Here is a 19730-nt window from a genome sequence, read left to right as displayed (position 1 = left end):
CACATGAAGGCCAGAAGCTAGGCTCGGTTATTGGAGGCTATTTGAGGTGCACACCATTGGGAGCATTTAATAGGTAGTGGGAGCTTACCCATGTGACCACTGCTGACTATAACAACTTAAGAAACCCTGTAGTGTAAGGAGTGGAATCATGACCAATATAAGGGGAAAAAAATTCACTATTACTGAACTTATATGAGAAAGATGTTAAGTAAATGTAAAATGTGAGTGAAACAACAGATATTTTTAAGGGTTTGCCTTATGGAAAATTGCAAATCAATTGGTATTTTAGGAATGCAACCCCTCTGTAACATGAAGATGTACTGTCTTAATATTAATCCAAAAAAATATAGAAGGCATAATCGGGCCCCTTGGTATTATCAAGGATCCCACATACATCCAGCATCATCTTTGACTTTCTACCATCAGGCAGGAGACTCCGATACATAAAAACAAGAACGATCAGGATGGGAAACAGTTTCTTCCCTCAGGCCGTCAGGATTCTGAACTCCCTGCCACATCGCATTCGAAGTGTCACCGGTTAATCTGTTCTGTACCTGACAATATTTAATTTATGCATAATTCATCGGTAGATTTTATCCTTGCCTCTATAAGTTAGCGTGTGCTAAGTGTGTGTTATGTGTGCTATTGTGCCTTACACCCTGGTTCGGAGAAACGTCACGTTTCTATATACGAATATATTTATGATTATTTAATTTATATATACACACACACACACACACACACACACACACCCATATGTATATATTTGCATATATATACGCACACACACACACACACACACACACACACACACACCCATATATATGTGGGCACGTGGCCAAGTGGTTAAGGCGTTCGACTAGCGATCTGAAGGTCGTGAGTTCGAGCCTCAGCCGAGGCAGCGTGTTGTGTCCTTGAGCAAGGCACTTAATCACACATTGCTCTGCGACGACACCGGTGCCAAGCTGTATGGGTCCTAATGCCCTTCCCTTGGACAACATCGGTGTCATGGAGAGGGGAGACTTGCAGCATGGACAACTGCTGGTCTTCCATACAACCTTGCCCAGGCCTGCGCCCTGGAGAGTGAAGACTTTCCAGGCGCAGATCCATGGTCTCGCAAGACTAACTGATGCCTTTATTATATGTTATATACATCCTATATAGTTAAATGACAATAAATTTGAATTATTCTACAAAGTTGAATAGAAATTTATTATTCAAGTATGTATACGTCAGCATTCATTTTTGCAGGCATTCACAGTAGAACAAAGAAAGACAACAGAATCGATGAAAAACTACACACAAGCAACAAATGTGCAAAAGAAGAGAAACTGTGCAAGTGCAATAAATAAATAAACAGACAAATAGAGGGTGTAATCGTGATTGAAAGTGGTTGTGGAGTCACTTCATAGTTGAGTTGGGTGAAGTTATCCACGCTGGTTCAGGATAACTGTTCCTGAACCTGGTGGTGCTGGACCTGAGGCTCCTGTACCTTCTTCCTGATGGCAGCAGCGAGAAGAGACCACGAGCTGGCTGGTGGGGGTCCCCGATGATGGATCATCTATGATGATGAACAATCTATGGAAAAATCTATGTTCCGTGCCTATTCTGGTATCTGTCCCCCACTTTTCCTTCGTTACATCGACGACTGCATTGGCGCTGCTTCCTGCACGCATGCAGAACTCGTTGACTTTATTAACTTTGCCTCCAACTTTCACCCTGCCCTCAAGTTTACCTGGTCCATTTCCGACACCTCCCTCCCCTTTCTAGATCTTTCTGTCTCTGGAGACAGCTTATCCACTGATGTCTACTATAAGCCTACTGACTCTCACAGCTATCTGGACTATTCCTCTTCTCACCCTGTCTCTTGCAAAAACGCCATCCCCTTCTCACAATTCCTCCGTCTCCGCCGCATCTGCTCTCAGGATGAGGCTTTTCATTCTAGGACGAGGGAGATGTCTTCATTTTTTAAAGAAAGGGGCTTCCCTTCCTCCACTATCAACTCTGCTCTTAAACGCATCTCCCCCATTTCACGTACATCTGCTCTCACTCCATCCTCCCACCACCCCACTAGGAATAGGGTTCCCCTGGACCTCACCTACCACCCCACCAGCCTCCGGGTCCAACATATTATTCTCCGTAACTTCCGCCACCTCCAACGGGATCCCACCACTAAGCACATCTTTCCCTCCCCCCCTCTCTCTGCATTCCGCAGGGATCGCTCCCTACACAACTCCCTTGTCCATTCGTCCCCCCCATCCCTCCCCACTGATCTCCCTCCTGGCACTTATCCATGTAAGCGGAACAAGTGCTACACATGCCCTTACACTTCCTCCCTTACTACCATTCAGGGCCCCAAACAGTCCTTCCAGGTGAGGCATCACTTCACCTGTGAGTCGACTGGGCTGATATACTGCATCCGGTGCTCCCGATGTGGCCTTTTATATATTGGTGAGACCCGACGCAGACTGGGAGACCGCTTTGCTGAACATCTACGCTCTGTCCGCCAGAGAAAGCAGGATCTCCCAGTGGCCACACATTTTAATTCCACATCCCATTCCCATTCCCATTCTGACATGTCTATCCACGGCCTCCTCTACTGTAAAGATGAAGCCACACTCAGGTTGGAGGAACAACACCTTATATTCCGTCTGGGTAGCCTCCAACCTGATGGCATGAACATCGACTTCTCTAACTTCCGCTAGGCCCCACCTCCCCCTCGTACCCCATCTGTTACTGATTTTTATGCACACATTCTTTCTCTCACTCTCCTTTTTCTCCCTCTGTCCCTCTGAATATACCCCTTGCCCATCCTCTGGGTCCCCCCCCCCCACCCCTTGTCTTTCTTCCCGAACCTCCTGTCCCATGATCTTCTCGTATCCCCTTCTGCCTATCACCTGTCCAGCTCTCGGCTCCATCCCTCCCCCTCCTGTCTTCTCCTATCATTTTGCATCTCCCCCTCCCCCTCCAGCTTTCAAATCCCTTACTCACTCTTCCTTCAGTTAGTCCTGACGAAGGGTCTCGGCCTGAAACGTCGACTGCGCCTCTTCCTATAGATGCTGCTTGGCCTGCTGCGTTCACCAGCAATTTTGATGTGTGTTGCCCGATGATGGATGCTGCTTTCCTGCGGCAAACTGTGCAAATACAAAAAGAAGGAGACAGACAGACAGGAATGAATGAATGAATAAATGAATAACTATACAAACAAGCAAGCAATTAATATCAAGAACATCAGATGAAGTGTGTGAGTGAGCCCATAGGTTGTGGGAATCAGTTCGGTGTTGAAGTGAGTGAAGTTATCCACGCTGGTTCAGGAACCTGATGATTAAAGGGCAGTGGCTGTTCCTGAACCTCATGGTGTGGGACCTAAGGCTCCTCTACTGCAGCAGCCCCCAATGGCAGCTGTGAGAAGAGAGCATGGCCCGGGTGGTGGGTGGTTCTTGATGATGATGTTATAATTTCCTTTCTTCATCCCACCATGTCTTGCAGATGCTGGAAAATCAGATGCAGGTCCGGCAAAAGGAGCTGGAAGAGCTGAAGAACCAGGCGCAGGCCCTGGGGCAAGAGGACACGAATGTCGTGGAGATAGATGCCAAGCAGAGGAGGGTGGAGGAGAGATTCCAAGAGATGATGAGGCCTGTCGAAGAAAGGCGCAGAAACCTCTTGGCCTCCAAAGAGGGCCATCAGTTCAATCGGGATTTGGAGGACGAAGTTGTAAGTGTCTAAGATTTACTCACTGCACCATCTTTTTGTCTCCATAAAATAACGGATCAGATACTTGCTTGATCCTGTGTTTCCACGTACACATGAAGGAAGACAGGAGGCAGATTTAATTGTGATATTCAAAGCAACGCACACAAAATGCTGGAGGAACTCAGCAGGTCAGGCTGACCATCTGCACGGAAATGAATAAACGTTCGACGTTTCAGGCCGAGAACCTTCTTCAGGACTGGAGAGGAAGAGGGGGAAGGACACCAGAATAAAAATGTGGGGGGGAGGTGAAGGAGGATAGGTGGAAGGTGATAGAGAGGTCAGGTGGGTGGGAAAGGTCAAGGGCTGGAGAAGAAGGAATCTGATAGGAGAGGAGAGGGACCGTAGGAGAAAAGGAATATCGATTTTTCTTTCCGGTAATTTTTCCCTCCCCCTCCCCTCTTCAATTCCCCACTCTGGCCTTTTAGCTCTTCTCACCTGCCCATCGATATTCATGCCATCAGGTTGGAGGCTATCCAGATGGAATATGAGGTGTTGCTCCTCCACCCTGAGGGTGGCCTCATCGTGGCACGAGAGGAGGCCATGGACCGACCGACCTGTCGGAACGGGAATGGGAATTTTGTGATATTCAAAAATGAGCTGGATAAACCTACTTGGGGCGGGGGGGGGCAATCAGCAGGGATTTGGAGAGAGGGTGGGGTGTGTGGACTTGATAGCTTCCTTCCATTCAGTGACCTTTCTGGGAAAACTACACTATCTTTAGTGATGAGCGGGAGGCCATTGAGATGTCATAAATGCCTGTTGGCATCACTAATGCCCAAGGGAAAGGACATCTGCCTTCCCTCTCCTGCCTGGACTGCATGCAGTTCCAGCTGTATATCTTTGTGTTGACTCTAAAATGTCCAGCAAGCCTTTGAGTATAGTGTAGTTAATGCTATCAGCAGTATCAGTAATATGGGAATTATTTTTTTAATACAGCAATGCCCATAATCTGGCCCTGTCCCTGTCCTAAACACAGGAGGTTCTGTATATGCCAGAGCAAAGCGCCCAAAATCCTGGAGGAGCTCGGCAAGTTGGGAACGGTCTATGGAGGGGTCTTGATGAAGGGTCTTGGCTCAAGACTCTGACTATTCTCTTTGCCTGACTTGCTGAATTCCTCCAGGATTCTGTGCATGTTGGCCTTCTCCCTGCGCTGGGCTTATCAATTACTATGCAAGTCCCAGATTTAAGGGGCAGGTTTCTGACTGGAGGTGTGATTCCAGCAAAACCTGCGTTCAACAAATCGAGGAGTCTAGCATTGACTTAATGTTTGAACTGCAGGAAAATACGTATGTATTTTGTTTCATTGCCAACCTAGCTAAAAATGGAGTCCTACTTTAGAGGAGAATTCAATTGCATTTGTTTTAAATTGTTCTATTAGATGTGTTTAGAATCTTGCAAAGTCATAATTTCTCTCTCTTCCCTCTCTCCCTCCTCCCCTCCCCTTCCTCTCCTTCTCCATACCTCCCTCCCTCCCTCTCTCTCTCCCATCACCTCTCCCCCTCCTGCCTCCCTCTCCTCTCCCCCTTCTCCCCTCCCCTCTCTCCCCCCCTCCAGCTGTGGGTGAATGAGCGGATGCCACTTGCTACCTCCACTGACCACGGAAGCAATCTGCCAACGGTGCAGCTGCTCATTAAAAAGAACCAGGTGAGTCCCGGGCACGACTGGGGTCGCTTCCTTTTCAGGAAAACGCTCCGCGTTCCAACAAGACTTGCCGAACACCTGCTCCTGCACATCTGTTCCTCACTGAAGTAATTGCCCACGTGTGCCTTGGCAGACTTGCCGACACAGATACAGTGTGTAACCTTTGCTCTGTAAGGCCGTCAATTGCAGATTACTCTCATCCAGCTCATAATTAATTTTTTTTTGCCCTTCTGTGACACTGGTGTAATAACCAGTCAAGGAGAGGGTGGTTTGCACGGATATGGTGAAAGGGATTTCAGTATGTAATACTAGAGACTGCAGGTTGATAAAACCAGTCCTCATAGACGGATCACAAGTGGAGAGGGCGAGCAATTTCAAGCTCCCGGGTGTTAATGTCTCCGAGGACCTGACCTGATCCCAGCATATCGATGCAGCTACAAAGAAGGCAAGGCAGCGGCTATATTTCATTAGGAGTTTGAGGAGATTTGGTTTGTCACCTGAAACAATCGAAAACTTCCACAGATGTACCATGGAGAATATTCTGACTGGCTAATACTGGTGTGGGGGTGGGGGGTGGTGTTACTATAGCACGGAGTCAAAGCAAGCTGCAGAGAGTTGTAAACTCAGTCAGCTCCATCATGGGCACCAGCCTCCGTAGTATCCAGGACATCTTCAAGGAGCGATGCCTCAAAAAGGTGGCATCCATCATTAAGGACCCCCATCACCCAGGACATGCCCTCTTCTCATTGCTACCATCAGGAAGGAGGTACAGAAGCCTGAAGGCACACACTCAGTGATTCAGGAACAGCTTTTTCCCCTCTGCCATACGATTTCTGAATGGACATTGAACCCATGGACACTACCTCACTCCTTTTTACTTCTGTGGTGAAATTGAAGCGGCTGTGGAGGCCAGGTCATTGGGTATATTTAAGGAGCGAGAGGCCAGTAGACAGTGCTGAACACTCGCTCGGCCTCCGCACCCACCTCAATGATTTCAATCTTTCTTGGCGCTTTAGTCGGCGAGAGATGGGCTCGCACCCCTGGCCTCTGCGCCGCAAGCTTTGTTGGCATTCTCATGGAACGTTCCCTGAGACAGCAAAGCGCCATATTGCCCGATCGGCGAGAAATCAGGCCGCCAAAATGTAGATAACAGGCTCTAACAGTAGACTGATTTGACCTTGACCATGATTAATTTTGAGAAGTCATAAAAGAGGTTAAAATGTTAGTAATGGAAAACAAAATTCAAATGGTCTCTCTCTCTCTATCTCTCTCTCTCTATCTCTCTCTCACTATCTCTCTCTCTCTATCTCTCTCTCCCCCCCCCCGCGCGCCCCCCCCCTTTCGCTCAATGGTGCCAGAGTCCTGGGTCTTGGGCAAGGGTTAATCGACATGAATTGTGGATTGGTCTCTGTAGTTCATATTATGATGTGTTTTTGGTTTCTGGCTGCTCCTTTTTTTTCTTGGTTGCTATTTTGGAGCAGACTAGCTCTGCCGCCTTCAGTCAACGACTGACCGAGCGCTAGATTGAAATGAATTAAATATTCCTAGACTATTCAATGATTTATGGTTTGGTGTTTTATATTCTGTGTTTTTCACTCGGTTTTTGTTTGCCACTTGTGTGATTTGTTCTGGGGTTTTTTTTTGCAAGCTGGGGCTTTGGTAGATTTTCTTTGAACGAGTTCCATGGTTTTCTTTCTGTGTTTCGTGACTGTCAGTGGGAAGACAAATCTCAGGATTGTATACTGCATACGTACTTTGATAATAAAAGTACTTTCAATCTTTGAATAAACCAGAGGCTGGAATCTGTATAACCTCCTTCCAGAGATGCTGTTTGACTGGCTGAGTTCTGTGTTATGTCGTAGCGTTCATATTTGACGTTGGATCTAGAGATGTTTGATGCTGACGTTCTTCAGAAGTGGAAAATAAGGTGTAAATCTTGAGCCATTTTATTCGGTTTCAAAAGAAGGAAATAACACTAATCAACTCATTGAGAACAAGGGAGAGAACGAAGAAAAAAGAACAAAGAATTCGTGGTCATTGTACCCTCAAGTCCAGTTCAGAATAGAAAGATAAAGGACATTCCATTGATAAAAGGTGAAATAAGTTCAGGAGCGTGACAGAGAAACTTCTGGAAAAATACAGAATACAGAAAAATACAGTAACTACAATTACAGAAAATTATCTGAACAAATACACACACACCACACACACCACTCACACACACACACACTCACACACCACACACACTCACACTCACACACACACTCACACTCACACACACACACACACACACACACACACACACACACACACACATACACACACACCACACACACACCCACACACACACTCTCTCCCCCTCTCTCCCTCTCCCTCCCTCTCCCCCTCTCTCTCATTTATCAGAATCAGGTTTAATATCACCGGCATATGTCCTGAAATTTGTGAACTTTGCAGCAGCAGTACAATAATAGAGGGGAGAAAAACCCTGTGAATTACAGTATGAATATGTATATTAAATAGTTACATTAAGTAGTGCAAAACAAAGTAATAAAAAAGTAGTGAGGTAGTGTTTATGGGTTTAATGTCTATTCAGAAATCAAATTGCAGAGGGGAAGAAGCTGTTCCTGAATCGTTGAGTGTGTGCCTTCAGGCTCCTGTACCTGCTGGCAGCAATGAGAAGAGGGCATGCCCTGGGTAGTGGGGGTCCTTAATGATGGACGCTGCCTTTTCTGAGGCATCGCTTCTTGGAAGATGTCCTGGACACTACGGAGGCTAGTATCCATGATGGAGCTGACTGAGTTTACAACTCTCTGCAGCTCACTTCAATCCTGTACAGTAACCACCCCCCCCCCCCAACTGATGCAGCCAGTTAGAATGCTCCCCACCATACATCTGTAGAAGTTTCTGAGTGTTTTTGGCCTCAAGCTCCTTATGAAATAAAGGAATGAGGGTCATATAAAAATTGAGCAAGCTATTAATGAAGTTAAACTGCAAGAAAAATAACAATTTGAGACTCTATTCCAACACCTTTTGACCGTTTTGGATGGGGCAGCCACAAATCGTAGCAAGTCCCATAAACAGTGAGGTAAATGGGAAGCTCCGGTCACGGAACTGAGAACTTGCAGAAGTCAGAATCAAAAGCTGAGCCGGGATAGGAAATAGCTCCAAACTTTGTTGAGATTGTTAAGAAGTTGGTTACAGAGGCGCTGTTGGCCTGAAGGGTCAGGATCGTTATTTTTAATATGGAGCTGTGTTTATTGTATTCGAGATGGAGGTTGATATATTTTCAAACTTTAAGGGAATAGGAACCTGGAGTTCAGGGTGAAAGAGGGCTTGAGGTACGGACTTCAGCTTTGTGATGATCAGCAGAGCAGGCTTGATGGCTTCCTTGAGCACCTTCACTGTATCTGCCACAAAAATTGGAGGGAGGAGAAGATGGCAGCGTGACGCAGCTCGCAGCGGCCACTCCGGTGGTGATGTCTGTTATTTGTCAAGTAGGGTGCCGTGCACAATCCTGATTTGATGGAGATGGACATGACAGCACGGAGGAACATCTGGTGAAACTTCTGAAATGCCTGTTTCGCCGCTGCTGCGACTGTGTGATCCAGAATCTCCAGAGGGGAAGGCCCCGAGTCCTCGGCTTTGCTTGTTGCTCGGCGGCCGGGGCGGGGTCGAAGTGCTCGGCAGAGATGGTGCTCGGAGAGGCTGTGTCAGAGGGGCTGGTTGGAAGCTGGAAGTTTTCGGACGGACTCGGAGTCCGCTGTGGTCGGGTGCTTCCAATGGTGCTGCATCAGCAAGTTGGCGGCGCTTGGAGGTTCATGGAAGGGAGAGTTTCTCCCTTCTGCTGCCTGTGTGAGATGATGAGGCTATTGGGACTTTGAGACTTTTTATTTTACCGTGCCCATGGTCTGCTCTATATCAAATTATGGTATTGCTTTGCACTGTTGTAACTATATGTTATAATTATGTGGTTTTGTCAGTTTTAGTCTTGGTTTGTCTTGTGTTTTCTTGTGATAATTATTCTGGAGGAAAGTTGTATCATTTTTTTTAATGCATGCATTTCTAAATGACAATAAACAAGGACTGAGTGTCCTCATAATCTAAATTAGGATTTGCTGGAGGCCACCCATTTTAATTCTCCTTTCCATTCCCATTCTGACATGTCAGTCCATGATTTCCTCTACTCCCTGTCACGATGAGGCCACACTGAGGTTGAAAGAGCAACACCTTATATTCCGTCTGGGTACCCTCCAACCTGATAGCATGAGCATCAATTTCTCAAACTCTGGTAATTGCCCCTCTTCCATCACCATTTCCCATTCTTGTTTCCTTTCTCACACCTTCTCTCCTTACCGGCCCATCACCTCCCTCTGGTGCTTCTCCCCCTTCCCTTTCTTTCCATGGTCTTCTGTCCTCCCCTATCAGATCCCCCCTTCTCCAGCCCTGTATCTCTTTCACCAGTCAACTTCCCAGCTCTTTTCTTCATCCCTTCCCCTTTCCCGGTTTCACCTGCCACCTTGTACTTCTTCCCTCCCCACCCAACCTCCTTATTCTGACTTCTTCCCCCTTCCTTTCCAGTCCTGATGAAGGGTTTCAGCCCGAAACATTGACTGTTTATTCCCATCCACAGATGCTGCCTGACCTGCCGAGCTCCTCCAGCACATTGTGTGTATTGCTGTAGATTTCCAGCATCTGTGTCTGTGCGGATGGGCTCTATGGCTTGTTCCCTGCTCTCTGTTTAAATATCTTTATGACGATTCTAAAGTGGGGAAATAGCTAATGTTTCGTTTGGTCCTTCAGACCCTTCAGAAGGAGATCCAGGGTCACCAGCCCCGAATAGACGATATCGCGGAGCGTGGAGAGACGATGGCCAAAGCAGGGCGCATCGATTCGGAGGTGCTGCGAGCCCGCCTGGGGGACCTCCAGCAGATGTGGAAGCAGCTGAAAGAGGAGACGGACAAACGCAACGATCGGCTGCAGGAATCCCAAAAGGCTCAGCAGTTCTACTTTGACGCGGCTGAGGCTGAGGCTTGGATGGGCGAGCAAGAGCTTCACATGATGTCAGAAGAGAGGGCTAAGGTACCAAAAAAAAATCAAACCGTATACAGTTCAAAGAAATACCTGCATTTTGCACGCACTCATTCGATAGTCGGGTGCCAGATATATGTAGAAAATCAATTATGGCGTTTTTAAAACAGAATTTAATAGAAATGAGCCAGGATTGCTTCCTTTGTCAGAGTAATACTACAGTAATACTCTGTAGTATTACTGCCAGCTTGTGACCGAGAGTGGGACCGTTTAAAGTGATCAGGGCTGAACTTGATGTTCAAATCACTCCCTCACTGATTGGGATGTGGGACCAAAGAAAGGACTGCTACTAGACTTGACCATGAAGCGAAAATTGGCCGATCTTGGACCTAGCAAGCAGGTGCTGTCAAACATTTCTGTGGATTAAGGGTTCCTGGAAACCTTGACACGTTCCAAGGGAGCCCTTCAAATATTGTCCAGTTCCCAGGAAGCCCCTCAAGCATTGATCCTCTCCCAGGAAGACTCTGAAAACAATGTCCTTCCTCAGGGAGTCCCCAGCAAATGTTAACGTGGTCCATGGACCACGTTAACATTTGCTGGGGACTCCCTGAGGAAAGTTGCCTCTCTTCCAGGTAGCATGTTATCCTTCTTCCAGGAACTCCTGCAAAAGTTGATGGTTATTCTGCAAGCCCCCACAAACATTTCTCCTGAGGAGCTCTGCAAACATTGCTGCCACTCCTGGGAGACCCAGCGAACATTGTCTTTTCTCAAGAAAACAATTGTCTTTTTCCAACAAGGCAAACATGATCTTTTCCCAAGAAACCTTGCCAGAGTCCCTTGAAGCTCCTGTAAAGAATGCCCCTTCCTGGATGTCCCTGTAAAGCTTGCCTGGTTCCTAGTAACCCAAACTAGGATGTATGCGCAGACTCAAATTGTCTGCTAGTGAGCACCGTCATATAATCATCGTCTTCCCTTACTCCCGGAGGAAAATATTGGGACATTGAAAAGGCATCCGTTAGTCTTGCAAGACCATGGATCTGCACCTGGAAAGTCTTCACTCTCCAGGGCAAGGTTGTGTGGAAGACCAGCAGTTGCCCATGCTGCAAGTCTCCCCTCTCCACGACACTAATGTTGTCCAAGGGAAGGGCATTAGGACCCATACAGCTTGGCACCAGTGTTGTCACAGAGCAATGTGTGAGTAGGTGCCTTGCTCAAGGACACAACACGTTCCCTCGGCTGGGGCTTGAACTCACGACCTTCAGGTCGCTAGTCCAATGCCTTAACCACTTGGCCACGTGCCCACATGTGGGACATTATGGGACATATTTTCAATTTCTCTCTGCAAAGAGACCTGGCTGAAGAATCCATTTGGTAACCTTTGAAAGTGCCTGCCTGCTACCTCACTTAAAAAAAGGAACAAATTTTGGAGTTCAGATGCCATGTTGTATATGTTGAGTCCGTGAGGTCAAGGTATATTCCACAGTACATCAGCTCATTTATTGTATCGCACAGAATATGCTGGAGGAGCTCAGCAGACCAGGCAGCATCTGTGGAGGGGAATAAACAGTTGCTATTTCGGACTGAAAACTGATGAAGGGTCTTGGCCTGAACCAACGACTGTTTATTTCTCTCCGGTGATGCTGCCCCAACTGCTGAGTTCCTCCAGAATTCCGGGTGGATTTCCAGCATCTGCGGAATCTCTTGTGTGTTGAACTCATTTATTACGGCGGTTTTGTGTTATAATTTCCCTCTCCTGCAGTAGCCAGTTTGCCCAGCTAGTTCCGAACAGCGGATAGCAGGCGGCGGCATTTGGTTTGGGTGGGGCGTGTTTGTTGGTGAATTGCTCTCCAGTCTTAACTGCAGTTCTTGTGTGAAAAGGATGAACAGAGTGCAATGGCAATGGTGAAGAAGCACCGGGTGGTGGAGCAGTCACTGGAGGACTACACACAAGCTATTCACCAGCTCTCCAACCTCAGCAGGAACCTGGTAACAAACAGCCACCCTGAGAGGTCAGTGCCAACTCTGTATAGCAATGCGTTGTGAGGTTTCCGTTTCAGAGCCACAGCTGCCGGGGGTCCTATCACTTTGCCAAGTAATACCCCAAATTGACTTCCTCTTTTATTGCGTCAGGATCGTTGGGCTTGTTGTAGGAGAGGACACTGATATCTGATTTCTCCCCTTTCAATGCTGGGGTCTCGATGACTGAGATGGCTATACCCGTCAGCATTTCCTTACCAAAGTTGAGTTCAGTGTCATATGCACAAGTACACAGGTGCAGTGAAAAATTCGCTCACAGCAGCATCACGGGCATCATATAATCCTCTGGAAATCACTATAGGGCTATAACACCAAAAACTTCACACCACCTTAGAAGTTTCTTCCACCTGGCAGTTAATCTGAGATCAACCATTCTCGTTCAAACCCCCAACCTCTTCCCCCTCTATCTTACCTCAGTCACTGCGCTGTAAACACGTTAAACCAATTGTTATAATGCTTTTTCCATTGTAAATACATGCTGGCATTTATGAACATTTTATTCCATATCCGTACTTCTAGCATTATGTTTATACAATTCTTCATAATTATTGAATGTTTTTTGTTGCGTGTCACATCAACACACCATGGCAAGTTCCTAATACATGTAAATGTCCTCTTCACCCTCGTCCTCTTGGCCTCCCTCCCCCTCCTCCCTCCCCCTCCTCCCCCATCCCCCTCCCCCTCCTTCTCTCCCCTCCTCCCCCATCCCCCCTCCCCTCCTTCTCTCCCCTCCTCCCTCCCCCTCCTTCTCTCCCCTCCTCCTCTCCCCTCCTCCTCTCCCCCTCCTCCTCTCCCCCCTCCTCCTCTCCCCCTCCTCCTCTCCCCCTCCTCCTCTCCCCCCTCCTCCTCTCCCCCATCCCCCCTCCCCCTCCTTCTCTCCCCTCCTCCCTCCCCCTCCTTCTCTCCCCTCCCCCTCCTCCTCTCCCCCCTCCTCCTCTCCCCCCTCCCCCTCCTTCTCTCCCCTCCTCCCCATCCCCCTCCTCCCCCATCCCCCCTCCCCCTCCTCTCCCCTCCCCTCCTCCTCCCCTCCCCTCTCCCCCTCCTCCTCTCCCCCTCCTCCTCTCCCCCTCCTCCTCTCCCCCTCCTCCCCTCCCCCATCCCCCCTCCCCTCCTCCCCTCCCCCATCCCCCCTCCCCCTCCTTCTCTCCCCTCCTTCTCTCCCCTCCTCCTCTCCCCCTCCTCCTCTCCCCCTCCTCCTCTCCCCCCTCCTCCTCTTCCCCTCCTCCTCCTCTTCCTCTCCCCCTCCTCCTCTCCCCCCTCCTCCTCTCCCCCTCCTCCTCTCCCCCTCCTCCCCTCTCCCCCTCCTCCTCTCCCCTCTCCTCCTCTCCCCCTCCTCCTCTCCCCCCTCCTCCTCTCCCCCCTCCTCCTCTCCCCCCCTCCTCTCCCCCTCCTCCTCTCCCCCTCCTCCTCTCCCCCCTCCTCTCCCCCTTCCCCCTCCCCCCCTTAGCTCCCAGTGGGGATCATTACTCCCTCCACCCCATCTGCTGATTCAAATGCCCTCATACCAGTTTCATCAGTAACACTGGGAGGTGTGAGATTTCTGCTCAACACCTCATTTGTCAAAGTGAAATATTAATGCTGACCCCATATAATTGAGTCATAGAGAAGGGACAGCACAGAAACAAGCCCTTCAGTCCATCGAGTCCATACCAAACAATTTAAGCTGTCGACTCCCATTGACCAGCAACGGGACCACCGCCCTCCATACCCCGACTATCCGTGTACCTGGCCAAACTTCTCTTAAACGTTGAAATTGTGCTCGTGTGCACCTCTTCCACTGGCAGCTTGTTCCACACTCTCACAACCCATTGAGTGAAGAAGTTGCCCCTCATGGTCCCCTTATACTTTTCACCTTTCACCCTTAACCCATGACCTCTAGTTGTAGTCCCACCCAACCTCTGTGGAAAAAGCCTGCTTGCATTTACTGTATCTATACCCCTCATAATTGTGTATACCTCTATCAAATCTCTCCTCAATCTTCTACGTTCCAAGGAATGAACTCCTAACCTATTCAATCTTTCCTTATAACTCAGGTCCTCCAGACCCGGCAACATCCTTATAAATTTTCTCTGTACTCTTTCATCTTTATTCACATCTTTCCTGTCAGTAGGTGACCAAAACTGCACACAATACTCCAAATTAGGTCTCACCAATGCCTTATACAACTTGAACATAGCATCCTATCTCCTGCACTCAATACTTTGATTTATGAAGGCCATAGAATATGGGCGTAGTTTTGGTAAGGCCCTGGGAACTCTAGATTGGGAATTACTTTGGTTTAATCCAGTTGTTATCTGTAATTGGTATGAAAAGCTGTTTGACTTACTAGAGTCTGTGGAACTTGATATAGATAATGAAGCAGTCCACACCTGCATACAACACAAAATGTAGAGCAGGTATTGATTGCATAAAACCATTTCTACCGAGAGAAAGAGTCTAACCCCTTTAACATTTAGCGGTACAGGGTCCTCCATTGGCAAATGGATTCACCACTGAAAGAAGCAGCTGGTCTACCCATGTAGGTGTTGTGATTGCAAGAGAATTTGGAGGATTTGTGACCTGTAGCAAGTGATTTAGCTCCTGACTACCAAAAGCCCTTCCATCTTCTACAAGGTCCAGTTTAGGGGTATGATTGCTTGGAAGGCTGTATAGGAGGAAAGGGTTGGATTGATCTCAGAGAAAAGGTTAAAAGGTCATCACAACAGACCTATTAATCATCTTATTCGATCACCCACCTTTACTGTTGTAACATGTCTGCAGAGTTTGCCATCAGCAAAATGCCCTGCAGTTACTTTGACCATAAGACCACGAACATAGGAGCAGAAATAGGCCATTCAGCCCGTCGAGTCTGCTCCACTATTTCATCATGACTGATTTGTTGCTCTCAGCCCCGTCTCTCGCCTTTTCTCCATAACCTTGACACCCTTGCTAATCAAGAACACATAAACCTGCACTTTAAATATACCAAATGACTTGGCCTCCACAGCCGTCTGTGGCAGTTAATTCCACACGTTCACCACCTCCTGGCGAAAGAAACTCCTCATTATCTCTTTATGAAAGGAACATCCTTCTATTCTGAGGCTGTGCCCTCTGGTCCCCCACTATAGGAAACATTCTCTCCACATCCACTCTGTCTAGGACTTTCAATATATGATAGATTTAAATGAGATTCCCCCTTCATTCTTCTAAACTCCAGCAAGTACAAGCCTAGAGCCATCAGAGCTCCTCATACATTAACCCTTTCAGTCCCAGTATCATTCTCGTAAATCACCCCTGAACATTCTCCAATGCCAGCACATCCTTTCTTAGAGGCTCAAAACTGCTCACAATACTCCAAGTGCGATCTTGTCTTATAATGCCTTATAAAGCCTCTTGCTTTTATATTCTAGTCCTCTCGAAATGAAGGCTAACATTGCCTAGACTACTCTTTTCCTGTACCCCTCAGATCGAGGACCTCTATACCTTCAAAGACAAAGGTGCCTATATGGGAACACCACATGACAGATTTCCCTCTGCCACCCTGACCTGGAAATGTCTTCCTGTTTCTTCACTGCCACACTAGTAGCATTGTTGGAAACCACTTTTTTTTAAATATAAATTCTTTTTATTAGATTTGTAGTTTTTATGTATTTTGCACAGTATGTGGTGGTTCATTCTTAACCGGCAGAAAGCGGTATGGCAGCTAAACTAACAGTTTATCACCATTCTCATTTTTCATTGGCTAACTATTAGCACCGGACCCACATGATGTAATTAATTTAATTACATAGCCTATTAACTAGCTTATTTCTATCTTAAGGAGTTCCTTATCTCAATTATAGAAGTGATGGCTATTTCAAAGGCGCCATCTTTTATTCTTTTCTATCTTTTTGTCTCCGTATGCTTTGCCTCTCAGCTCTTTATTTAGTTTGCTTAGTATTTGTATGTTTCTACGTTAAAAGAAGCGATCATTAGAATTAAGACTGCTCGTAATTCCTGACTCCCGGAAGAACCCTGAGGGTCAGAAAGTAGATAGAGACTCAATAGCATTTTGAGAGCACTTACACCACATTGACAGCGACTGTTCACCGCCACCGTCACCACAGAGGCTATAAACTCCAGTCTCGCAGGCACCCGTAACCTGCACATAAATTAAAACAAAATATGATGGATGGCAGCAAAACCGTGGGTCTGAGCGTTCTCCCGGGTGTACAGTAATTGCGGATTTGGCGCTTCAGACTTACGTGAGAACTTTCACCCGCGCAGTGACCGTATTACCCTGAGGCAGTCGCAGGTGGACAAGCTGTACGCCGGCCTGAAAGACCTGGCGGAGGAGCGGAGGGAGAAGCTACAGGAGCGCCTGCGTCTCTGTCAGCTCAAGCGGGAGGTGGACGACCTGGAGCAGTGGATCGCCGAGCGGGAGATAGTGGCAGGCTCCCACGAGCTGGGTCAGGACTACGAGCATGTCACCGTAAGTAACGAAGTGCCTTCTTTAAACGCCTCCCATCCCATCCATTCCGTTTGTAACTGACAGATTGAGATGAGTACAAGTTGAAGGGGCTGAGCATTTGTTTAATCTTTTTGCAGTCACCCACCTTATATCTCAAAAGTTCAAAGTAAAATTTGTTATCGGAGTACATACACATCACGACGTACAACCCTGAGATTCATTTTCCTGCGGGCATACTCAGCAAATCTATAGAATAGTAACTGTAAACAGGATCAGTGAACAGCAAACTGTGCAAATGCAAATATCAATAAATACCAATAAATAATGAGAGCATGAAATAGCAGGATAAAGAGTCCTTAAAGTGAGAGCATTGGTTGTGGGGAACAACAGAAATGAGTGTAGTTATCTCCTTTTGTTCAAGAGGGGTAGTAACTGTTGGTGTGAGTCCTGATCTCTGATTACTTCCTGATTGACTCCACTGTTTGGAGTTCTTGCATCCCAAAGCCATCTCATCCATTGACAGTGTACCGAATCAGATGGATTGAGAGAATGTGGCGAGCGCGCGTGTGGCCGATCGATTGCACAGTGAATCGATTTGGCCTCCTGCGTGCAATCCCTCTTGGGCACGGGCTTTCAAGGGCACATGTCTTTTGTCCACACTGTAAGTTGCCCTGCGTGTACTATTACTAAACAAGTAAAAAATATTTATACTACTCAGTTGCAGTTCTTGCTCCATACGTACGTAACACCCAGGGTGCTGGTGTTGTTGGCAAGATCATCTCTAATCGCATCGTGAGCTTGTTGGAGCATTTCTGAGGTCAAACACATTAATGCATGTGGAGTCACCTGGTAAAGACTGTGGATTTCCTCCAGTAAAAAACATTAACGAACAAAATAGTTCTTTGTTGCAACCAGGTGGTTTTGTGCTCACTGCGAATGTGACTGGATATTTTCAACTCCTGTCCTTGGATCAACATTAGAAGCCTCGGGGTATTAGTCTAGTTTTTATTTAGAGATACGGCACAGTAGCAGACCCTTCCGGCCTAACGAGCCAATTACACACACTGACCCGTCTGTACGTCTTTGGAAAGTGGAGTGTGGTTAGCACAATGCTTCACAGTACCAGCGACCCAGTTCAATTCCCACTGTTGCCTGTAAGGAGTTAGTATGTTCTCCCCGTGACCGTGTGGGTTTCCTCCCACAGTCCAGTGACGCGCCAGCTGGTCATTGTAAATTGTCCCATAATTAGCCGAGGGTTAAGTTGGGGGTTGCTGGACTCGAAGGGCCAGAGGGCACTATTCCGCACTGTATCCCAGTAAATAATTACACAGACAAGGGCTCCTGCTCTCGGTGCACTGAGCAAAAATGACAGAATGCCCTTGGCGTGCATGGATATTTCCACTCAAAAAAAAAAAGGAGACAGTTAAACAAATGGGTTCAGTTACTCATCAATTGTTAAAATGCTAATCAGTTCATAACTATCAGCATATTACAGAAGAGAGCTGACTACAGAGCAAGGTGCAGGGGGTATTGTGACCTTACTTCACTGAGAGAATTGTAACTACAATAAAAGGTTGGGCACGTAGGTCGTTTCCTTCAGAAACGTCTGTGGTGAACACAATTGCGGGAGGCTGAGGTATGCTAAGTAGGAAGGAGATATCACTTGGCAGGCAGGGTGATAATGGGGGGGGTGGGCATGGATTTAAGATCATAGCGGGCAGGAAAGAAATCTCACTCCAAGAATCAGAGAGATCAGGAACCCACTCTGAGGAGGTGCTGCTCATCGTCACATTTATGAGCACAGTAATGTTCCAAGAAGCAGTGGACACAACTTTCATCTCATGCTCTCGGTATTTATTGCTCATTTATTTATTATTATTATTTCTAATTTATGCATTTGCAGAGTTTGTTGTCTTCTCCACTCTGGTGGAATGCCCGAGTTGGACAGTCTTTTATTGAGTTTGTTGCAGTTATTATTTCAAAGACTTGTTGAGTTTGCCCACAAGAAGATGAATCTCAGGGTTGTATATGGTGACATCTATGTACTTTGATAATAAAATTTATCTTGAACTTTGAACTGGAAATATACAATGTGCTGGAGGAGCTCAGCTGGTCAGACAGCCAACCTTTCAGTCCAAGACCCTTCACAGTCCTGATGAAGGGTCTGGGCCCGAAACGTTGACTGTTTATTCCCATCACGATTGCTGCCTGAACCTCCAGCACATCAAGATTCCATTACCAAAGAATGCATAAATTATACAACCGTGAGATTTGCTTGCCCACAGGGAGCCGCAAAGCAAGAAACCTGAAAGAACCCAATTTAAAGGAAAAAAAGGTAGACCAACAGTTGATGCACAGGAGAAAGAAAAAAAAATACAAGTCATTGTGTGTATTGCTGTAGATTTCTGCAGTACCTCTTGTGTCTTTGAACCGGATATTCTGTAACCCATGGGTTATATAGCTGTATGATATAATCGAAAATCAGACTAAAATTGGGAATTAAAATTAACCTGTAGAGGTCATTCCCCAAGTTACGAATGGATTCCACTTTCACAGATATTCATAAGTATAAAAATACACAAAATCACTTGGTATGGCTAACCTTCCCTCTGCAGTAATGTAACGGATGGTGTTCTAATTAGCATGATTTTTAAAAATTTATTTTCCCCTGCCCGCTTTACAATGGTACAGAATGAAGATGTCCCTCGCACAATGGCTGCCTTCTCTGGGCTTGTAGTACAAGAGGATGTTACATTGTGCAGTAGAGTATCATTACACAAGTTATCAATAAGCGATTGCTTGTCAGTTTATAAAAGAAATTCTCTCAAGTGGCCTCCCATCA

General features: G+C 46.9%; 1 protein-coding gene across 9 annotated transcripts in view; it reads left to right on the top strand.

Moving 5' to 3' along the window:
- Positions 1-19730, top strand: part of LOC134339548 (spectrin beta chain, non-erythrocytic 1-like) — a 509093-nt gene that overhangs the window by 448907 nt on the left and 40456 nt on the right. For all 9 annotated transcript variants that reach the window (XM_063036164.1, XM_063036163.1, XM_063036170.1 and 6 more), the window contains 5 exons: positions 3490-3714; positions 5308-5397; positions 10195-10473; positions 12301-12431; positions 16705-16909. In XM_063036164.1, coding sequence (XP_062892234.1) covers positions 3490-3714; positions 5308-5397; positions 10195-10473; positions 12301-12431; positions 16705-16909 — 930 coding nt within the window. The remainder of the gene's footprint in view (positions 1-3489; positions 3715-5307; positions 5398-10194; positions 10474-12300; positions 12432-16704; positions 16910-19730) is intronic.

This window comes from Mobula hypostoma, chromosome 30, assembly GCF_963921235.1.
Source record: "Mobula hypostoma chromosome 30, sMobHyp1.1, whole genome shotgun sequence".
NCBI classification, from domain to species: domain Eukaryota; kingdom Metazoa; phylum Chordata; class Chondrichthyes; order Myliobatiformes; family Myliobatidae; genus Mobula; species Mobula hypostoma.
Note: the sequence above shows the minus strand (reverse complement) of the source record. Positions and strands in the feature narration are given on the sequence as shown.